At 42.8% G+C, this 23,824-nt stretch overlaps 1 protein-coding gene across 1 annotated transcript; it reads left to right on the top strand.

The window, feature by feature from the left end:
• Window positions 1-7,225: 7,225 nt before the first annotated feature.
• Window positions 7,226-23,431, top strand: kcnj3a (potassium inwardly rectifying channel subfamily J member 3a; the record flags this gene model as incomplete). The annotated part of the gene is made up of 3 exons (XM_080839888.1): window positions 7,226-7,903; window positions 8,425-8,641; window positions 22,824-23,431. 3 exons carry the CDS (start codon window positions 7,226-7,228, stop codon window positions 23,429-23,431), a joined length of 1,503 nt encoding a protein of 500 aa, XP_080696014.1.
• Window positions 23,432-23,824: the final 393 nt, after the last annotated feature.

Genomic DNA, 23,824 nt, shown 5'->3' with positions numbered 1-23,824 from the left:
CTGATTAGATTAATAAATCAATTCAAGCTTCTCCATCCATACCACCCCCCAACCCTCCAAACCAGGTCTCGGGTCTATTTTTATGGGTTACACAAGAACATCAAAATCCCTTTCATCAGTGTCTGAGGAGGAACTGTATAATGGCTGGCGCTGAGGCTGGGAAGGACTGTGGCATCTGCTCTCTGGATTTGTCAGAGATAAGCGCAATTTCCCCCCAGAACGGCAACAGCAATCTTTCAAAACAACGTGGACGTTATCATCATCAGATTTCGATCAGATTTGTGGGTGAAAATTGATACTCGCTCTATTGCTGTTGTCCGCCGAAGATTGAAGACAGACAAACATTGTTCTTCTTTCCTGTTTGCCCTTTTCTCTGACAGTATTAGCTCATAATTGCCATGCAACCAAGCTCATGTGGTGTGCTGCGCAAGAATATAATGACTTAAATGCTTCTGCCACTAATAGTTTTTCTGACAGGCAGAAAAGAGAGAAGTGAATATTCCCAAACTGCTGGTCTGTGAGTAAGAGGGCTTGCTCAATTAAAGCAATTGTTCCATCCGGGTTATGGAAGTGTCCCTTGTCACTGATCTTGCCGGAGGCTTGCCATAAATAGTGTGTTCCCTTGTACCATATGCCACTGTGTACAGAACAACAGATCGCCTTTGATTCTGCCTTCATTTGATGCTAATGAGGGAAACAGTTAGAGGACCCTACTCTGTTTCCTTTCCGTGATCTTAAAATGATCTGAAGTGAGAGAGCAGTGACCCTTGTGAGCAAGCTCGAGGAAATGTGGTGAATATGAAAAACAGAAGGAAGACAGCGTTCTGTGCTTTCTAACTATTCTGCTTTCCAGTGCATGATGTCTTCAAGCGCACAGCATTCAGACTGTCATACCCTGACAGCAATAACTGTAATTTTGCCATTACCATGTATTGGGACAATTGACATTAAGGCACACTGGGATAGAAGTACCAGTCGCTCTCTCCTGTGACTCATCTGCCACATGCGCACAGACTGCTTGTACAGAGACATGGTGTGAAGAACATATTTACCTACTGTGCCAAATATTTAATGTGATTGCTCAATGCTGTACTGTTAAGTCTTATTATGTCCGCCGCCGCACCGCAGGGTAGTCATATAGTGTCAAAGTTCTTTTTTCTTCCATTTTCTTTTCAACAACATCTCAATAATATATACTAAGGCTGTGTCTTATATCGAGTACTTTACAAAGTACACTGCAATACAGTGCGTAGGGCACACTAAGCACTTACATATGTAGTGTGTTCTGAGACTGATTGTTGTGTTGTCTCAAATGGAATACTGACGGATGCAAATGTGTGAGCCTTTTACCCATAAATCTGTGTGCCAGCTCCCTCCTGGCCAACTGGACATTTTAAGCAAAGATGGCAGGCCAAATTCCGATGAAGGCCGTGTTTTGTATGTATATGTTAAAAAAATGGCGATTTTTCGTTTCAGTTATTGTATCCAGTAATAATGGTTGAAGTGATTTGCGAGGTGCCAGTCAGCCAACTGTCCGAAACTGAAAAGCTGCCAAAAGGGCTCCTCCTCTTCCGCCACGTAGCCAAGATGGTAACCGTTTAGGGCTAGAAGAGTCCATCGTTTTACACTGCATTTTTGGACCGTTTACATTGCGCAATCTGGGTACTGGTTGTGTGAGTGTAAACGCTCTACCTATGCCCTGAAAAGTCAGTGTTTGAAGTGCACAAGTGCTCGATATGAGACACGGCCTTAGACTTCACCCATCCACTTGAAACTTGGCATGATTGTAGCTTCACATGACTGGTACGGAATATACCATATATTTGTTTTCAACAGGTTGAAGATTGAATTTTCAAATGTCTCCGCTGTAAAGTATGCAGGATTTAATATTCGGCCATCATCAGTGGAAATAAACTTGGCAAAGTGCCGTATCTCGAAACTTTACTGAAAGCAAAACTAAATTCATGCTGATGCCCGTGAGTCAGATCTGCTCCAAAATGTAAAGGGTTCTTCCTTAGCCCATGCTACACCTTTGCACCAAGTTTCATAAAAAGCGTAATACTGCACACCAACAAACAAATGTACTGGGGTTAAAACACAACCTCCTTGGCAGAGATAATTATATTTGCAGTCTTGCACTTGACTCTTACTTGCCACTAGAACGACCATACATGTAACTTTACCACTCTAAAGTCCCACATGCTATTTGAGACAAGTGACACATTTACATTTTCATTTACATCAGTCATTTAGCAGACGCTTTTGTCCAAAGCGACGTACAGGGGAGAGAACATTCAAGCTAAGAGCAATACATACCTGCTGTAACAATAATTACTACTTTACATTAGAAATAGAAAAATGAAATAGAAAGGAAAAAAAGAAGTGCAGGAATGTAACTGCTGTATGTGCAAGTTAAGCACTAGTCAAGGTGCCAGTTAAGAAGGGAGGTGCTCTCTGAAGAGTTGGGTCTTCAAAATCTTCTTGAAGGTAGAGAGGGATGCCCCTGCTCTGGTAGTAATACGCAGTTCGTTCCACCAACGTGGAATTTAAAATGAGAATAGTCTGGATTGCCGTACTTGCACAGACAGCAGAGCCAAACAACGCTCACTAGACGAGCGCAGCATCCTGGGTGTAACATTTGCCCTTACAAGAGCATTTAGGTAGGTGGGAGCAGAACCAGCAAGCACTCTGTAGGCAAGCATAAGTGACTTGAACTTAATGCAAGCAGCTACAGGCAGCCAGTGGAGTTCAATAAGTAGCGGGGTGACAGGTGCCCTCTTCGGTTGGTTGAACACCAGACGCACCGCTGCGTTCTGGATCATCTGTAGTGGTTTCACCAGGCAAGCCGGCAGGCCTTTTAGGAGGGTGTTGCAGTAGTCAAGGCGGGGAACTCACCTAGGTTTGCACCAGCAGCTGGGTGGCATACTGGGTTAGTTACGGCCTGATCTTGCGGATGTTGTTTAGCCCAAAGCGGCATGACCTGGAGACAGAGGCAATGTGGGCCGTGAAGGTCAGTTGGTCATCAATAATGACCCCGAGGTTTCTTGCTGTCTTGGATGGAACAAAAGATAAAGAGTCAATATTGACACATAAAAGTCCGTCGACAGTTAGTTACAAAAGACCTACTAATAACTGTAATTTAACACACCAAACGGTTTGCCTAGGTTTTCTACTGGCGTTATTTCAATCACATTTTCAATCATCACCAGTCACTGTTATGCATGGTCCACAGTAGGCAACATGCCAGCTCCACAATTCACCTGGCACACACTAGGAAGACAGAAAATAGATGTTGATATTCCCTACAATAGTTTTATTGTCCAGTAACTAAATCCATACACAAACGAATAGATTGCTTGGCAAGCACAAAAAAAAAAACAATAACCAACCATAGCCAAATTAGAACATAAATCATAAATCATAAATCACTTTATCCCTGTTGGCGATGAACAGGAGCCTAGCACGCCTGCCATACAGGTTGCAAGTTTGAGTCGGTGAGGAACTGTGCTCGCTATACTATGTAGGTTACATTGGTGCCACAGTCCCAGAATGAAAGTGTGGTTTAGGGGGGTGAGTGTAATGGTAAAATGCAGGTCCACTGCTGTGCAGTAAACCTCACTCCCTGCTACCTGCCTGAGGTTGCAAGTTTGAGTCCAGTGCAGGGCTGTGCTTGTCTGCACAACAAAGGGTTCCTGTGCAGCCCTATCCCTACAGAAGAGATGCTGAAGTGGTGTTAAGTGACTGTATCAGCATAGCATAGTATAGAAATGTCTCTGTTCATCCATATATGCGTGTTCTTTTATAGTTTGTTCAACATAATTATGTCAAAATTGCCTGTGCGCAGCTTTTATTCCCATGCCTGATCCATGTTGTTATTTTAGAAGACTCTACTACTGTTGACCAATCACACTTTCTTGCGGAAATGCATCTCGAGTTCAACTTTTCACATTGTTTTGCAAAAGGCCATTAAGTTGGAGTTGGTGGAAAACATCTGAGCTGCCCGCTTCTCATTAATGAGGGACAAGAGCACCGACTCCATGACCTCCATCACCTCAGACTCATTATAAAATCCCACTGACGGCAGCAATTGCCCAGCACTCAATGGTTCTTTTTTTTTTACGTGGCTGTAATCAAGGTCTGGCAATTGGCAGTGTGCGCTCTCCTGCAGGATGTGAACAGAACAATTGGAATGCTTGTAATTGGAGATTGGAGGTGCACCAGAAAAGAGAAAAGAGTAAGAGAGAGAGAGAGAGAAAGAGTCACATCGTTATAGCAATTATCTTATCCAGTATTCATCTCTAGATTCTTTAGCACACCTGGCAAAGGGCTGATCGTTAGTATCTGTGCGCTTTTTTACATCGCCGCTGCTGGCTGAATGTTGTGTCAGAGGTGAAATGTCATGAGGTGACAGCCTGTAGACAATGGCTTAGCTAAGAGTGACTGTCTGAGAGTGAGGGCAATTTCAGCCGCCATCCAAAACAATTATATAGACTTTTAGAGGCCTACTTAAAAAAAATCAAATTGTTTGGAAAAAATGTCAACATCAGGTGAAATACAGAGAAAATCCTTGAAGGTTTAGAAGGACGCTGTACAGTGTGGTACCTTGGCATGAATTGTGCTCAAACTGTGCTCAGTTCAGCTCAATTCTACAAAATCATACAGAAACAACTCCTTAAATCTGAACATAAAACATCTCCAAATTACTATCTCCAAATTATAATATTCTGCTGAAAAGACACACAATTGCCCACAACATTGTACACACACACACACACACACACACAAGGTACATGTGAAGATGTGAATGTGTGTAGATTGGCCACAGCAGATTCCCTTGGGCTGGCAGACAGTGTGCCACGAGAGCCATGAAGAAGAAGAGTGTCAAGGACCGAGCCAATCTTCCGTATGCTAAGGGCCAAATCTCATGCAATATGGACAGGATCCATGTCATGCTCTGTCATTCCCTTAGTGCACAAGCTCTCGTGGGAAACAGAGTTTGCAATATGTGTTGGCCGGTGTGTGTATGTGTGGGGGGGGGGGGGGGGGTGGTGGTGGTGCTGGGGGGTTAAGATCAGTTAAGATTATGAACAATATCACCCCGTGGGGAGGAGAAAAGCAATCTCGATGTAAAAGTGAAGAAATCCGGGCGGGAGGGCAGCGGAGAGGGGGTGTAATACCCCGTCAATGGATGTGACCGCGAGGGATGGTGGGACGCAGAGATTTCAATCACCTTCACCCCGGGCTGTGACACCCAGGAATCGCTCGGCCCTTAGCACATGTGCTTAAACCTTCTACCTCCACTTCTTTGTGACATTTCTCAGCTTGGTTGGCAGTTGGATGTTGTGGATGAATCATAGTGTTGGATGAGAAATCAGGGCACACAAACAGTGAAGCCGATGAACTATTAGAAACAATAATAATACTCTGATTGCGAGACCAATGTGTATTTCATGTCCGAATTGGTGTGATTACACTTAAAGCCATTTTGTTTTTTATTTTGTACCTGAAATAACTAGAATTCACCACTCGGTCCTCTTGAGAGTGCTATTTAATTAGGTGTCATTACATTCCCAACTGTTTTTATGATTACAAATAACTGATTAATCTTAAGTTAATTTAAGGTGACCTGCTTTCATAACATGTCTATCACTTTGGTCTATGAGTTGTGACATACTGTTGGTTACAGATGAATGATCACAGCCAATGAAAAATCTGCAATTAGAGAGAATCACTATGGCATGTATTATGCCAGGTTCACTTCACACACAAACACACACACAGACACACACACACACACACACACCTTTACAAACTATGCTCAATTTTTTTTATTGAGAGAGCAGGATCAGCATTTAAAATAAATACAAAATATGTAGTTTGCCCTTTTACATATAGTTCTAGAAAATGCCATATCTCAAGAAATAGGATAGCCAACTGTCATTTTACTTATCTTAAAAAGAGGAAACCTAAAGTGTTTCATTCTCCTGTTGCCAAGGTCAGCAGATAGCCTATCAAATTAACCAGGTGGCCAAACACAAAAGCAGGTGGCAGTAGATGAAATTGCTTTTGGAATATCGGATAATACATAGTATCAAATGTTAAAAGAAACAAACCCTCTAATCACCTCAATACAAATAAATAGACAATGGTTTGTCTTTTGTTGTCTATTGTTTTAATCTGGATTGATCTGACAACAGCAACTGGGAAACTAAAACAGCATTGTTCATGTGTATGAGTCATATATGGCTAATTGTGATGTGATTAAATCGTCAGATAGCAAAGAACAGCTAAAATAGAAAACAGAATCTTGACTTCGCCCTCCACCTCTCCGGTCTAAAACTGTATCCCACCCCCTTCCCGGGAAATAGTGTCAGTAGGTAGGCTTCGACTGAAACCACAGACAGCATCGCATCTTTGTATGAAGCGCACATTGCGCAGAAGAGGAAACCTATGGGAAAACACAGCAGCCTTTCGCCCTCCCTAGATATAACATATTTCCTGCGAGAAGACTAACGCCTTGAGCGACTTGAGAGAGAGAGGAACTGTGGAATCAACCGGACAGTATTTTTTTCTTTTTTTTTTCCAAAGTCTATTATGTTCTTCAGGGTGGTTTAACTGTATGCAGATCCTATCTCATGCGGACTAGACAAAGCAGCAGGAGGATGTTTGTGAACTGAGTCCTGTCCGACACCAACGGTTTCAATCTTACACATGTACGGACCTTTTAAAGAGCATTTTATGTGCTCTTTCAACACAGTCCAGTTATTGTCTAATTATTACGCAGCAGCTACATTGGATATATGGAGTGCTGAAACAGCTGCAACTTTCAACTCGAGGTCTGGACTTCTCAGTGAATCTCTAATGCCTACCTGCGTCGTTCTGAGCTGGATGAGAATTGAGCATCGCACCAAAGAAGAAGCCAATTGATCACAAACTATAGCCTCCTAAATTACGACTGGCTTGTCACTGATTTACACCTGTTTTTTCACAGCGTTAATAGCCTACCTATTTGTCACAAAATCAGTTCCGTGATAATCTTGTCATGTGTCGGTAAGGCTATACTTGTGGCAATATATAGCTAGGTATTCGGATCCTTTCGACTGAAATAAATTCCGCATAACAGTGAAACAATTGAAGGAACCACAATTAACACTCTGTAGACCAATTTAGTGGACTGCAGATATTAATCTTCGAGATTAATCCTTTCTTCCGTTGTCCTCATAGTATGTCTGCACTGAGAAAGAAATTTGGTGACGATTACCAGGTAGTGACCACCTCATCGAGCGGCTCTGGCTTTAACCAGCCAGCCCCAGAGAAGAAAAGGAAGAGGCAGCGCTTTGTGGACAAGAACGGGCGATGTAACGTCCAGCATGGAAACCTCGGTGGAGAAACCAGCAGATATCTCTCAGACCTCTTCACCACCCTTGTAGATCTGAAATGGCGTTACAATTTGTTCATTTTTATCCTTACTTACACTGTGGCTTGGCTGTTCATGGCCTCAATGTGGTGGCTTATTGCCTACATAAGAGGAGACCTCCACAGAGCTCACGATGACAAATACTCGCCATGTGTCGCCAATGTTTATAACTTTCCATCTGCGTTTCTTTTCTTCATTGAGACTGAAGCCACTATAGGCTATGGCTATAGGTACATTACAGACAAATGTCCCGAGGGGATCATACTCTTTCTGTTTCAGTCAATTCTTGGATCAATAGTCGATGCATTTTTAATCGGTTGTATGTTCATTAAGATGTCTCAGCCCAAGAAAAGAGCTGAGACACTGATGTTCAGTGAACACGCGGCCATTTCTATGAGAGATGGAAAACTCACTCTGATGTTCAGAGTCGGTAACCTGCGCAACAGCCACATGGTCTCAGCACAGATACGCTGCAAATTGCTCAAAGTAAGTTTAGTTCCTATATCTTAGTGAAATGTGCAGTTTTTAATTAAATCAAATGCACTGATGAACTGTTTATTTATGTAAAGGCACATCAGTTTTGAAATTGAAATACCCAAGTTACATTTTGCTCATGATAACCCTTTCTGTATTTCAGTTTAATTATCTGAACATTATAATGGACAATTAATATATGAAGAACACATAGGCTACATTGATTAAAGGAAATGAAGTAGGCCACAACATGGCCACACATACAGTTGTATGCCAAATGTCAAAGTTTTGCATAACATTATTAGGATAAACGCACTTATTGATGTGTGCGTGCACTTTCAGGAAGGTTAGGTAAAGAAACTATGTTCACTAGTCTCAGCGTGTGATATTAACCTTTAATTGAATTATCTCCCTCCGTCTATTCATTGATAATTGATTGCTGTGATTGCCTACAAAGACAAAAAGCTGTCACCACACTTCACTGAGTTGCAGGATTTCCACCGATATTTCATCCTTTCTGTACGCTTCCCCAGTCTCGGCAGACGCCCGAAGGCGAGTTTCTTCCGCTGGATCAGTTAGAGTTAGATGTGGGCTTCAGCACCGGGGCGGATCAGCTCTTTCTCGTGTCACCGCTCACCATCTGTCACGTGATCGACACTAAAAGTCCATTCTACGAACTCTCCCAGAGATCAATGCAAACGGAGCAGTTTGAAATTGTTGTCATCTTGGAAGGCATCGTGGAAACTACAGGTAAGTCAAGTCTCATCTTAGATATCACTTTTGAGTGCCAAATGATAACAAGTCTAAACACTAAAAACAGGAGTGGTTCCATTAGCAGTCAATGCATTGAAAAGTATTTAAAGGGCTTGAAATGAAGCAGATCTGTTTGAGGCCTGGTGTTTATTTTTGGGTACTGACTGATATGATTATACCAGCCAGGGCATTACATTGACACTTAAATGCATTTCATTGATCTGTTTTTATTGATCTATGATTGAGGGTACTGTCAACACATCATTCAGTATGGAAAGACTAGACAACAGCCTGATGACATGTTGTTCGAAAGGCTTGGACAGTTTGTCAGGATCCAAAACTTTCTCTCACAAAGTAGATTGCACAATACAGGACCCTCTGTTAAAATAAAATGAAGGTCCTGTTCTTGGTGGCCAATTAGTACTTTATGGATGATATTTTTGGATAAAGGGTATATGTGAAAGGATATTTTCATCTTTCAACTTTAAGACCCTCAAAAGTTTTACCACTTCTTTTATCATTGCCAGTGCTGCTGTTAGGACAATGGCTTAGAGTCTGACTGTATAATACCAGAGGTAATGGAACAGAGAATCTGCTGTCAAAATGAAGCCTTCATAAGGGAGAGATTATGAGCACTGTTTTCAGAGAATGTCACCATAGGAGTGAGGGCATACTTTTACACCACTGAAATGGCACTAGATCTTAGTGTACCGAATAGACACTGGTGACAGGGAAGACACTTGAAAGGAATGAGATTTTTATTATGATGCCATGCAAAGATAACCTACTGGGAGAAGCTTTGATGGTAGTTCACAAGGTTTGAAAAGGCTTCATAGCCTTCTGAGTAAAGTGTCATTGCATAATTTGGGACGACTGGGCATACTATGGTAAAGTAAAACACTCCAGACTTATGTGCCAAAAAAGAGGACATACAAAATAGAAAAATGACAAATTCTTAATGTTCAAAGCATCAAAACAAAGTATCAAACAAATTAAGAACATGTATCAAACAGGTCTAAATCCGTCTAACCAACCGGAAAAATGGTCCGACCTCTCACTGAGAGAAACAAATCAGCTCTCCTCATTTCATGCAGCTGTTAGCAAAACCTCCTGACCCCCACTGACATCCATCCTGCATCATTTAGACATTCAGCCTCTCCTCCCGACACAGGAGCTAATCTTAAGGCCAATTACGGCCCAACTCTATCTGGCAAAACCCGTTCGGAATGAGCACCGCTTGAAACGGTCAAACTAACAAACAAACAAACAAGCAAACAAACAAACAGACAAACAGACAAACAGATCACTAAAGCACACAAACAGAATCATTATACACATACTGAGAATACATTTAAATCAAAATCAATCTCAATAACATCGTCCAGACTTAATTATAATACTCAATAATATCTAGGTTAAGTCTAAATGAAAGTAAATCATTACCTAACTAAATCAATACAGTGCGATGTGGGGTGTTAGAGACCCGCATCACCACCACATCATGCAAATGACAAGGACAGTGTAGTCAGTTTTTTATTAAAAGAAAACAAATGTATCCTTCAAATAAGAATACATGTGTGAGTAGTGCTATTCTTTATTTTGATTTGTGAGTTGTGGAACCAGTTGGAACATGTATTTGTGAGACTTTGTCATATTACTTCCCCGGCCTCTGTCAATTGTAACTTACCAATCTTGTGTGAATAAAGAATGAAGAGGCTGGTGGCACGCGAACAGTATAATGCTCAAGCCTGGGTTCCAAGACTTCGTTTCTGGTCATTGTAACTCTGTTTCCATAGCAACCTCCCCCTTTTTCCTTGAGCATTCAAGATTTCAAGCTGAACAGCTAAACTTGGATTTATTTAGAAACCCAACGAAACCCTGGCAAGTGTTCTGTGTCTATGTGTCTATGTGTCTATATGCAAGGGTATATATTTAAGGCCTTTAAAAGACAGGCGTGAAGCCAGCTTGATGTAATGTGACATTTTCCCTTTGATGGGGAGGAGGACAGCTTAGGGAGGGAGGGAGGTTGTGGAGCGCTGCAGTGCAGGGCTGCAGGCTGGCAGCTCAGACACAGAGAGCTTGAGACAGCATCGGAAACGCGCAGGTTCTTCAAAGTGGCATGGCGTTTACAGGTTCATGATATCTGAATTTTAAGGGCAGCTTGTACTCAAGCAGAGATCAAATACCATTTAAAGCAGGGGATTTTATTATTAGGGAGTCTGGAGTCACATATAGTGTATAGTTTTTTTGGAGTATTTTGTCTTGTTAAATTAACTTCACATTAGCTGCAATCCAGCTCATTATAGGTGTTCCTTCCCAGGGCAATTTGAACAATAGCCTATTTTCTTCATTCATACTATCCTTTAGCTTACAGCTGGTGACCCATCAAAACTAAGCAGGTTTCAGACTGGTCATTGGCTGAATTAGAGACTAAGTATGGGCAAGCTGAGGTTGCTGCTGAAGGTGCCTAGTGTCAGTGGAGTACATTTAACCTTAACCTGTCTGGGTGGGTAGATTGGCAACTGGTTGCTAGCCCTCGGAAGAGGTGTAAAACTGAAATCCGAGCTCTCCGTGGTTGTAGAAGAACACCTCAAGATGCCTATTGTAAAGTGTGTGGGTGGTGTCCCTGGTGTTCTGGCAACACTTCCTTCAGTGGCCTCTTTCATTATGAAGGCCTCCTGGATCATCTCTAGTGCAACCAGTTGGCAATCATCGTGTCATCTCTCACCTTCCCACTTCCCACTTCCCACTTTCCCATCCAATGTGTGGTGAATGTAGTGGCACACCATGGCCGCCATGGTCCCATCCAGGTGGGTGCTATACATAAGCTTCGGGGGTAAGACTAGTCTCCCATTACATTATATATAGCCCTCCCATATGATGTATCACTTTGGTTATCAAGAAAGCTGTGACACAGGTGTAACCATACATTTCATTCATGTGCTCCTTTGAGTCACAGAGGCTCTTCAATAGGGAGGGCTTGTCCAAACCCAAGTACATAAAGAAGCGCAAGTAGGAGTGAAAGCCCGGATAAATTATTTTGCAGGTGATAAGACTCTGTCAGCTGTGAAATGTAATGCAGAGCAACATTATTGAATCACTCTGGCGAGATTGCGATCATTTCTCATTTTCGGAAGTTAAATTACTTGCACTGCAATTGAGGTCCCCCGACTTTGAATGGCATGGCAATTATATGCATCTATCATGCAGTTTTGTGCTGTGGTCTCATCCCTGTTCCCAGCAGTGTGATCCACTTGGTCGCTCTTTTCTCTTTTCTTTTTATTGCGAAGTAAGCTGGGTGTGTGGATCTGACGGATGTACTGAGAGGTTTGTCAGCAGCATGAACGAACCACCCTGCTCAGCAGTCATCAGTGTTGTCTGTCACTCTGTGCCATTTTCCCCGTTACAGCAGAACTCCCGACACTTTTACAAGGCGGAGAATCTTTTCATATTGATGTGGACTGCAGTCGGCAGGCCGTGTGTTGCTGAAAGTGCTACGCACATCAGCAGAAATTAAACTTTCTTTGGCGTCCGTCTGTGTGACCTCTCTGAGGATGGTGTAGTTCTGTGAATACAGTCAGAGTGCTGTGAATTGGGTTTTTGCATATCATTTGCATAAGTCTGCATCGGCATTCTTTTTTTCTTCGTTCGTTCCCTCGCTCCCTCTCTCTCTAAGTAATTATGCAGCAGAACCACCATAAATGTTTGATTCTAATAACTGCTCTGTAGCCACTCATTTGTGACAGAGTGTGTCCCACAGTTGATTTTTTTTTACGAGGTGCTGACACGACAAACACATGAATAGTATAGCTGAGCTCTTCAGAACTTCTTTTCATTTGATTACATGTTTACAGAGGCGTGACCAAAAGGGCTCCCAACCTATTTTCACATTTGTAAAATTGTTGGGTTATTCTTTGGTGGTCTCCCGGCTGTCACTCTTTTCTTCTCTTCTCTGCTGTGTAAAGCCATAAAGAATCGGAGAAGCAGACGCTCGAGATAAAATGTAGCCGACTACAAAATCTTGGAGTTAACAAAGAGACGGTAGCACTCTGATGCTTTCTGAGAAGGATTTGTAGAACTAACAGAGTACTGACAGGGTACATCCACCTCTCGTTTGTCTTAGGCTCAGTGGACATGCTTAGTTTTCTTTCAAGTGTAAGGCTTCTCCAGTTAGTTACAAGAGAATATGCTTGTTTTTTGCAAAGACTGATTGTCTGACTATTATTTTGTGCGTGTGTGTTTGTGTGTGTGTACGTACGCGAATGTTTATGTGTCTTATTTTCAGCCAAGATTTGTGTGGGTGGTGGGATTCTATATACAGTACTCTTTGCTGGAATGAATTCAAAGGATTTTTCCTGTTAATATGTCTGCATGTGTCTGCAAGGTTGTCCGGTGGAGCGTGCATTTTGGACATACTTCTTTGCTTGCTTTAATTGGGAAATTTCGAAGAAGGGGGAGTGAATCCTCATTTTAAATGCAGTACATTTGCATCAGCCTTTCCTGTGAAAAAATAACTAAATGAATTACAGCGACTTGTCTTTTTTTATATGATGCAATGAAAACACTTGCATTTCAGTCATTTAAAAAACCATATGCTTTCTCCTTCATTATGCCACTCCGTTTGCATTCTGGACTGTGAATTCTGACCTCCCCCGCATGTGGTAATCCTATGAAGAACTCTGCTCTGCTCTTTGCTGTCGCACTAAATTAAACTGGAGCATGATGGTTCTGAATGCCCACCTGCGCTTTGAGGAATTCTAAAGCAATATGAATCTCAAATCTCCATGGGTATCAGAGCTTCAACCAGCTCTGCTCTCGCAGGGGAGTATCTAATTGGAGTGTCTAATTTGGGCTCACACCAATGCCCAAAAGTAGTCCCTCAAATTAGAGACAAGAGCACAAACAACAAATTGCAATCTGTTTATTGTATACAAGACGTGTATTATGTCTAAATAATGCCTTTTTCAGAAACAGTATGGGAAATGTTTATATTATGTCTAAGAATGTGATTTTGTTCAGACGTTGGGTCTATATTTAGCTGCATTGTTTTGTCTCTGGAGGTGGACTGCTGAAACATGATCTGACACCCTCCCTTGGGTCGAAGGGCGAGCTCTGGCTTCTGCCTCTCCATCACTGCCTGCCTGCTCTGACAGTAGAGTTCCCTGGACGATGTGTGAATAGCACTTTGATTGCCTGATGAGACATGCCTCTCAAAGTGTGAAACCTTATTTTAGGGAATAGCTTCTCTCCCTCCTGGATTGATACAGGTCCTGGTCCCCAGCACACGCACGCGCGCACACACACACACACACACACACACACACACACACACACACACACACACACACACAAACACAAACACACAGAGTCTCATCTCTCACTCCTCTATAGCTTTCACAATCATTCAGACCCTCTTTTCACTCTCATGATCCAAAATCAGTTTATATTTCTCTCAGCAGATGAAGGCATTGGAACACTCCACAAGGCATGTCGTGGCCAGGGCTTGATAAGGGCTCAGCCACAACTGAATCCAAAACAACAAGGCGCCGGGACAGATTTAGCTGGGCCATGCCCAGGAATCAGCATGCATGCCTGGTGTCAGGCCAGCAGACCCGGGGTAAATAGCTGTGCAGTTGAGCCCGTGATATGGCTGGGGACGACAGAAAGAATAGACTTGCCCCTGGACAGAGAGAGCGTGAGTGACTCTAATTCATTCTGAATGATTACACTCAGAGCGTGTCCTCCACTCGGCCCAGCAGTTCAGGGAGGTTAATGTGGGTTCATGGGGGGCGGTCAGGCTTCTGTGCAGGTGAGGACGGGAGACTCCAATTAAGTCTAATGTGCGGCGGGTCAGAGCATGACAGAGCTGCGTCTCTCCTCTCCAAGGAACAGAGCCACCGTCTTCACATCCGCTTGGTCCCCTAAGCATTTTAAAGTTCACAGATATCTATCCAGGTTTTCAGTCATGTATTTATTTACTTATTAAGTTAGTAATTTTGTCATGTGCTGTCTGCTTTAAAAAGATAAAATCAGCCCCTGCATTAAATGTTTAAGGTCCACGTATTGGCTCTATGAGAGATTACAATGCGAGGAATATTGGACACCGAAGTCATTGCTTAATCAAACAATACGTCGGCAGGAAATAAATATTATATGAAGGCACACCACATCATTAAGGCAGGTTCCCGATCCAAAGGTGTGTTATCTGTGATTGACCGCCATCCTTGGGCTATACTGGGAAACGAGCCCTGGTGTAGTTCCCTGAGGGAACCAGGCGGTTGGCATGAGAACAATCGAGCGAGTGTCCTGTGCCATAGTATATGCTGCTGTTTCAGGAGCTGCTGGTAATGGCTGCCCAGGTTAAAAGAATGACCAGAATTAAACATTAAACAGAGCTGTTTGTGCTGGCACACCACTCACAAACACTTGCCCCAGAAGGCCACGGCCTCTCTCTCTCTCGCTCTCTCTGGGTCATCACAGTGGCCGGCCTGCGACACACATGTACAGGAGCTGGTGGAGTATTTTTATGGCCTCCCTCCAGTAATTGTGCTTTGGGAGACAACTCCTCATAATTGACATAGCGATGAACTGGCTCTGGCATCAAGGATTCATTACACACTCTGGATGAACCATTTGCTGTTCCCAAGGGGAAGGGGGGAGGTAATTGTGTCTTTAGGGATTTGTCATGACTCTGCTGAGTGGCAATAAATCAGGTCGTGGAGTAGTCGTCGAGCTACTGTGAATGTTTATTTATATGTGCATTCACATTTGTAGTATTGTTTGTATATATATATACTGTATATATATAAATACATATAGAGAGAGAGATAGATATATAGATAAAGATGTATATTCTGGGTGTTGTAGCCAGCCCAAAGCAAAGGAACCACACAGCTGCTAAGCTCGAGGACTATTCAGAAATAATTGGACCCAGAGTGTAGGTGATGGTTAGAAAATCCATAGGCAATGGTCCACCAACAATGCTTCTTTGAAGTGATGGGGAAGAATTGCCTCTTCTTAGGGTCATGAAGACCATATTCTGATTGTTTTGAAATACTGCCATTTTCTTTTTTCTGGTTCATATTACAATAATTGGAGTGAAGAAAAGTTTCATTATATAAACTGGAAAGGAAGTGACAGTGTTTTTTTTCTTTGCAGTTATTGTGTTAGATGAAGAGTATATATGTTTTTACAGAAAACAAAAGTAAAAAGATGAAAATTGAAATGAATGATAAAAGTCAAAATAGTAATGGTAGTTCAATGAATGACAGTCAAAGGTGCAGCACTCTCAGGCTGACAACGTTTCTAACCTTAGGTGAATACACAGTGTCAAGCCCAGGGGATGTCTGTTTGGGGGGAGGTCTGTTATCATCCAGTGATAAAGGTTCTGCTTTGCTTTTAGCGTTTGGTTCCTGGCACTATTGATTGATCTTGTCTGAGTGTCCCTGAAGTCTACATTAATCGATTGCAGTCTAAACACACAGGCACATGAACGTCTTGTTCTCAGGAGATGCCTCTTGTGAGATGATCCTTAGAAAGTGTGTGTTTGTGTGTGTGTGTGTGTTTCTATTTCAGTCTCCATGTCTTGCTTCAGACAGCATAGTCTTCATGACAGACTGTGAGGCACTCAGTGGTCAGTCCTATACTTGTACCTATTCTTACAGGCAGCAATCCACCCTTGAGTAGCGATGCAATTTCTGCCCCATCTCTAGTCTTCCACTGGGCCTTAAGGCTGATAATCAGAGGGACTTTAGGTAATCGCCGTCCCCGTTGTACTTGCCATTTTTTTCTTGTGTTATATCGCCTCTCCCTCCCCCCTCCTATTTCTTTCTTTCTTCCTTCGTCTGCAATCATGACTTCATCCAGACCTATAGCGTTGCCTCTCCCTGATACTCCACTAGCCTCTTGCCTGGTCTACCTCCTTGCTTGTGTTATTGCCGGAGTCCCTTAGAAGCTCCCCATCCCCCCATACTGGCTCATCTGCACGCCTGTGGGGCTCCTCTCAGGCGATGCATTTCCTTCTACGTGTAGCCCCCTTACTTAGGGCGGAATCCTGTATTTGCAATTCCCCCATAAGGGGGCTGCAGTCTTTGGGTGGTGCCATTTTGATTGAGGACTTGGGTGCTATTGATTAAAGGCGAGACTGGTATTGTAAGTGGTTGATCTGAATGCTTAGCTGGGGGAAGGAATCCAGCCAAAGCAGGTCTGTGAGAGGAACCGGATTCCAACAGCTAGGCGATGGTGGTCACCATAGAAACAAATGATTGCCTTTGGAGATCTGAATTGTGGGTGTAATGGTAATATTGGTAGGGGGGAAATTACTCCTAATACACATTCATGCGCAAGTGTCCCAGAGTAGTTGCACTTGAGATTTCTCCATAGAAATGTCTTTTTACTAACTCACTGTAAGTGTTTTTGCAACGTGGTGGATTTTACAGACTCATTTCCATTTAAAGACCTTAGGAGTCCTCACTCTCCCACCCTCCCTGTCGCTCCTTCGCTCTCCCTCCCTCTGTGTCTCCCTCTCTCTCTGCTAATCTTGCACAACGCTGCCTTTTAATATTTAATTTCACAGAGGCATGGTTTGGTCAACTCTGAATGTTTTTTTCTCAGCCGCTCTTCAGTAATAACTTTAACGAACAAGAGCTTGTTGTTCCTGTGGAGGAAACAGGCTTTTCCTCAGGGCTAGGCAACAGAATCTGCTTGTGATGGCCGCACACAGGCCACGCTGGTTTGCAGCTGTGCGCAGAGTTGATCGTCCAGATCCACGCTGTCTCTCTCCTCCCTCCTTTTCTTATTTATAACACTAGAGCCCGACCCAGGGTGTCTTTCAGGAATATGCGCTGACAGCCTCTTACTGTTGTCTGTGTGTGCGTGTATATATGCATGCTTGTGTATGTGTACTGTATGTGTGAGCATTTCGACGTGTGAACATGTATGTGGAGATGTCTAACAGCCACTGATCCCTGTGTCATAAGACTGAAAGGAGAGGTCATACATGACTCTAAAAGCCCACCACGGTTTCTCTCTCTCCTTCACACTCTCTCTCTCTCTCTCCATCTCCCTCACACTCTCCTTCTGTCTTTCTATCACACTGACTTGCCTTCAGGAGTTTAAGCACAGAATTATGGTAATCTCAGTATCACCGGTTAGCCTTCACTCGCAATGGGATCTCACGCAAAAGCACATGTACATCAGGATTAGCCTCATGGGAGACAGTGTTTTAATTGTTGTAAACATGAATTCAAATCAGGCCCTTTTTTAGTTTGGGTTGGGATGGGGGGGGAGGGGTCGGGGGTAATGCATAATGCATGGGCCGAGCATTGGAGCAGTGAGGTGAACTCACTCGGTGACAGGCGTGAAGGATGTCAAAGCCATGCTGGAAAAATGGATATGAACCTCCACGGTTTCCATCAAGCCTCCGCTCTTGGAGAGCCCCCAGTCAGGCTCTCTCTCCCTCTCTCTCTCTCTCTCTCTCTCTCTGTTTTTCTCTCTCTCTCTCTGTTTCTTTCTCTTCCATTCTCACGCGCCTCTGTGTGCCAGTAGTCCTGCCAAGCTGCCGCAGAGAAACCCTGCCAAGTCCCCTCCGTTCTCTCATCCCTCCTCCACTCCGATGTATATGCAATCCTCGCCGCATACTCGCAAATCACATATGGCGTATGTCGTCTTCCCGCTTTACGCCCCACCAACCCGCATTAATGCCAGCTAATGCAATTGAAGTGTTGTTGTCCATCTTGCAAGTGAACGTTTCAAATGTGATTATTTCCAGGTAGTGGCTATTTACGAGCCATTCAGGGAATCCTCCCACATCGGTCTTTGCCGTGATGGTAACACGAGAGGTGCATCCCCTACTCTAGTATTAAGTCATCAGTCACTGGAGTAATTCTAGACATTATACATTGTCTTTTGAACAGAGGCTTTGGCGATGGCTGCAAGAAGTGCTTATGTGAGATACAGACTGTGCAGATGGCAGCATCGTTTGTTGCTGTTTGTGCGTCTCTAGTAGTAGAGGAAGAACCCCAAAAGGGTTTTTTGTCTTCCTATAGACCAGTTGGTGTTTGTATATGCCTCTATATGTGTTTGCATGTATAAATCCATGGGTTTATTTGTGTGTATGAGTGTGTGTGTGTGTGTGTGTGTGTGTGTGTGTGTGTGTGTGTGTGTGTGTGTGTGTGTGTGTGTGTGTACAGTATAGTAGTTCAGTTTTTATTTGTCTTTTGATATGCACACAAGTGCTCTGAAATCCCATTTTTGGCGTGGTCTTATATATGATAGGTGCCTGCTGGGAGAATTCGTTGTCATAGAAACTCTCCGTTGTAGTCAGGTGTGACTTATAATTACATAACACACAGGCGTTGTTTATTTTTCTCATCTTATATTATCATATCATTGCCTTTCTGAATTGCACCTCGATACGTGAATGAGGATTTAAAGCCATTTTGTCATTTTAAAAGTCATAGTGAAAGTTGAAAATCAGTACATCCTTGCATTTGAGCTCCCTCATTATTTTTCCATATTGTAGTCAGATATAACTCAAAAATAAAACAGAATGTGGACGACTCTTCATAAAGATCATAAGCAGTTTTAATCATTTTCTGTGACTCCATTCTGGAAACATGGTCAAAAGTTTCTCTTTGTCTCTCAAGGCAATGCTTGGAATATCGCGGTTCATAGCAAGCAATAACTGCTTATTTGTTTTGCAATATATGGTATATTATCTATAGTATAGATAACCGAGTTTCAATTTCATGTTATGGAAACAAACTAAATCAACTTTATATAGAATTTCTCATATCCTCAATGTGTCAATCCCCCATGTATTCTGGCTCTTCTCTTCTAATGGTATTTTTCTGATGTTTCTCAGTGGTGCAGTGTACCCAGTGCTATTAATATTGAAGAGCTGAGTAAAACATGGCTGTGTTGGCAAATACTGAAATAACAGGGACGCCGGGCCTCCTGCATGGCTTTTAAGGAAACAGCAAGAAGCCTCTCTTCCAGCCGGCAGTCTGGAGTCGAGGAAATCGGCATGATACAAATGACCACGCACAACTCTCCCAGTGCTTATCCTCAATTGGTTTCTCAGCCCTGAATTCTTATCGGCTCACACTGCCTTAGTCATGGCGGGAGCATATTTCCATATGCTGAAAGCACTCACATCTAGCTCGTCCAATAAAGCAGAAATCATCGGCAGAAATACCCTGGCAGCACTCGAGGCTCGGTCGCACACACATCTGCAACTGTCACGAGCTGTCATTGCCACATTGTTTCGTGACCTTGAGAGTATGGTCAGGCCAGAGCAGGATGTCTATGAAGCCTACTGAAGCACAGTTTGCTGTCTCATTACCAGACACTTAATTATATGGACCCCTATTCACTTAATACCACTCAAGCATTATTGACTAATTACAATGTTTGATGTATGCATTCCAAAGCCTCTTTGTGGCTAATGGGTATGAATGGTCCTTGCAGCTGCTTGAGTGCCGCTGGCTTGTAGTTTTTTTCCACTGAAGAAAGTGAAAGGTGGTCTGAGGTTTGTTATGTTGACATTTGCGTGGTCCTTGTGGGTCAACGAGTATATTATTTGAGATGCACCGACACGGGTGTCTAAAATTAGCAAGCTAACTACATAACAACCAGTAGATTTTTCCAATAGATAAGCCAATAGAAACAGCACTTTTGGAAAAATGTTTGATGTGCTCTTATTTGTTGTTACATTTCCACAAGGTTTCCAACCCCAAACACATTATGAATAGCCTAGTTACCATAAAAAGCTCTTAAAAACGGTAAAAACAAGCAACAGGCTTTAAATATTGAATGAGGTTGGTGCAAAAGAGCTTCTTCAATTACTTTTTCAGCCTTGCAGTCAGTGGTTGTAAATTCTGTTACAATTCTGAAATGTTTTTGATCAAGTCACTTCAGCTTGTACTTGCATGACAGGTGTCATGCTCACATCAAAGTGTTTTGCATTTGTTTGGCAAGTGGGAGCCAAAAATAGCATGCCAGGCCCTCTAATTTAAGCAATGCTGAAAGTAGTGTCCTGGCTTGACACCAACAGCAGCACAACTGACTGTTTGTACTTAGATGTAATACAATTCAAAGTTCACACTGTGAGGATCAGGTACTGATAGGTCAGTCACCAATACTGACCTAATAATATGCAAGTATGAATAACATAATCAGAATTATTACAATTACACGCATAACAGTGATTTGTAAATAAGTTGCTGTATTTCACATTAATTTAAGAACCACAGATAGCGAATAAAGAGCGGCTTGTTCTTAATACAGTGCGGTAGACGGGGTTATGCCACTGATTTTGTGTTGCCCCTTTATTAGTTAAAGAGCAAACTAATCTGGTGAAAACCAGGAAACCAAAGACACATCCCAAAAAATCCCAAGAATTCCCAATACGTTATACAAAGTCAATGACACTTCTTGAATCTCTATTGCTCATAGCTTGACTGTTCTCTCCCCTGTACGTCACTTTGGACAAAAGCGTCTGCTAAATGACTAAATGTAAATGTAAAATGTAGTAGAGTAGACCAGATAACCTTGTAACTCTGATCCGGTTGCATTGTCATGCTTGCTAAAGTGGCTCTTAAGGAGAATCGAAGGTATCTTCACCGGTAGACAAAAACACGATGCCCCTAGCTAATTCACTTTGTCCTTGTAATTTCTTAAGCACCCCTTTTTCAGTTTCTACTGCATGTGCACTGTGGTAATGACTGGTCTCCACATGAAGGGTTGGAGTCAGACTATTGGTCCGTTGACAGTGAGTGAGTCAACAGAGAGTTGAGACCAAGGGGTTGTTGATAGGTTTTTGCTGGCTTATAGATGATAATACTTACTGTCTGTTTTTTAAAACGTGCTAAAATGTGCTATCCAAAGAAAAGTGCAACCAAATTTGCTGAACCACCGTCAACTGCCTGATTTAGCCTTGCCTGTTCTCTTTTATTGGCTGATCCTCTAATTCATAACTGTCAGATTACCAACAGGGAATACAAAGACTGCATTGAGACTTTTTGTAAAGACACTTAACAAATGGCTTCAGGCAATGTCCACTCATTTCCGGTCTGTGAATACCCAGCGGGGTTTATTCTTGAGAGTAAATCATTATCTTAATCTGTTGTCTTTTGTAGTGACTTGCTGGGGAAAGGATATGGTCAGAACTAAGCGCTAAAAGATTAAAGACCTTATAATTGACCATAGTCAATGCCAAACACATCTTACTCCCAGCCAAATAATAGCCTATTATGGATCTCTATTACTATACTGTGTATATATATATAAACATACAGTATAACTTTAATGTTTAAGTTGATTTATCGTTGACTTATTCAAATGAATGAGAATAGTGTAATGTGGCAGTCCAATACTGTTTTAAAAACACATTTAATTGAAATAGCATGTTATCTACAACATGCTGTACCTATGGTTTACTTTCATTATGGTGGTTTCAAAGACCTCACTCAAAAGACCACCACTTAATATGCTATTTTAATTAATTGTTAATGCTATAGAGGGGTCAATAGTACTCTGTTCTTTTTCATTACCCAAGTGTTTGTTGCCATGCCTTTTTCTCAGTGGTATTAATTAATCGATTAACCGCCAGTGTTGGAATTGATTTTAATTAATTATTGATTAGGCATTATCCAAGTGTTAAACCAGGCTGTGTCTTTTTTATGAAGTGATTTTCCTAATTATAACATTGCATGAGTGTTCATTTCTCTGCATTATTTTTAAACACAAAAATATTTGTTGTGTTGACTGGCACTCATCCAGTTGGGAAGTAGATCGGCTCTTTAGTTCCATTTTCAAATCAGTTCACAAAGAAAAACACTCAGTCTCTCAAATTACAGCTTGTTGAGTTGAAATGTAGAGTGAAGCATATGACATGGAGAAGCCCCATGCAACAGTGTGGAGGAAAATGAGAAACTGATTTAGTCATTTGTGTGATAAATAGATTCATGCATGTAAATTATTTATTCACATAAACACTAGATTAGAAAGCTGTCTGCATATTGGAAATGACTGAATGTGTGAGAGAGGGTCTGGCAAAGGTCTGGATGATGAATTAGAGTCATTTCAACAATTGATTTAATTGAGCTGTTCAACAAACAGAGTATTTGTTGTTGTTTTTTGTCTCTTTCTTTTTGTCAACTTTCGACTGTCTTGACAGGCATGACTTGCCAAGCGCGGACGTCGTACACGGAGGACGAGGTCCTGTGGGGCCACCGCTTCTACCCCGTCATCTCCCTGGAGGAGGGCTTCTTCAAGGTGGACTACTCACAGTTCCACGCCACCTTCGAGGTGCCCACGCCGCCCTACAGTGTGAAGGAGCAGGAGGAGGCGCTGCTCATGTCCTCGCCACTCATGGCACCCTCGCTGTGCAACAGCGGGGAGCGCAACAGCCTGGACTGCCTGGAGCTCCTGGAGGACTCGGAGAGCGCCACCAAGCTGCCGGCCAAGCTGCAGAAGATGACGGGACGCGAGGGGCTGCCCAGGAAGCTGCTGCGCATGAGCAGCACCACGTCGGAGATGACTTATAGCCTGGGCGACCTGCCCATGAAGCTGCAGCGCATCAGCTCCGTGCCCGGGGTCGCCGAGGCCGACAAGCACATGGGCTCGGCCAAGACGGCCAGGATGGGCGCAGACCCCATGAGCCAATCGGTGGCAGACTTGCCGCCCAAGCTGCAGCGACTGGCTGGCGGTGGCGGAGGAGGAGGCCGCATGGACGGCCACTTGCCGCCGAAACTGAGGAAGATGAACTCGGACCGCTTCACGTGAAGACGGGACCTAAAGGGGTAGATGCACTCCCCTGAAACACTTCTAAAATATTATCCAGGACAATGTTCTTATTTCCCAAAGTGATGCACACTCTACATGCACACACAACATAAACCTTATCTGTAGTAGGGTCATTTACTAAAGCACCATGTTGTTCCTGGATGCATTGTATGTATCTATGCGGTGAACAATTTCCTCTTGATTACTTCAGGTTCCATGTAATTAGCACAATCTGGCATGTATCAAACACTAAGTGCATGTTGTTTATATTATTATAATATTTCTGTTATTTATTTCTGGCATGCCTCTTTTGTATATATTAGTTCACAGAGATTATTGCATTTAGTCGACGAACTTGCCAAGAAACTGGGGATCAGAGAGTATACACAAAAT

The sequence above is a fragment of the Sprattus sprattus genome (genome assembly GCF_963457725.1).
Source record: "Sprattus sprattus genome assembly, chromosome: 5".
Lineage (NCBI taxonomy): Eukaryota > Metazoa > Chordata > Actinopteri > Clupeiformes > Clupeidae > Sprattus > Sprattus sprattus.
Note: the sequence above shows the minus strand (reverse complement) of the source record. Positions and strands in the feature narration are given on the sequence as shown.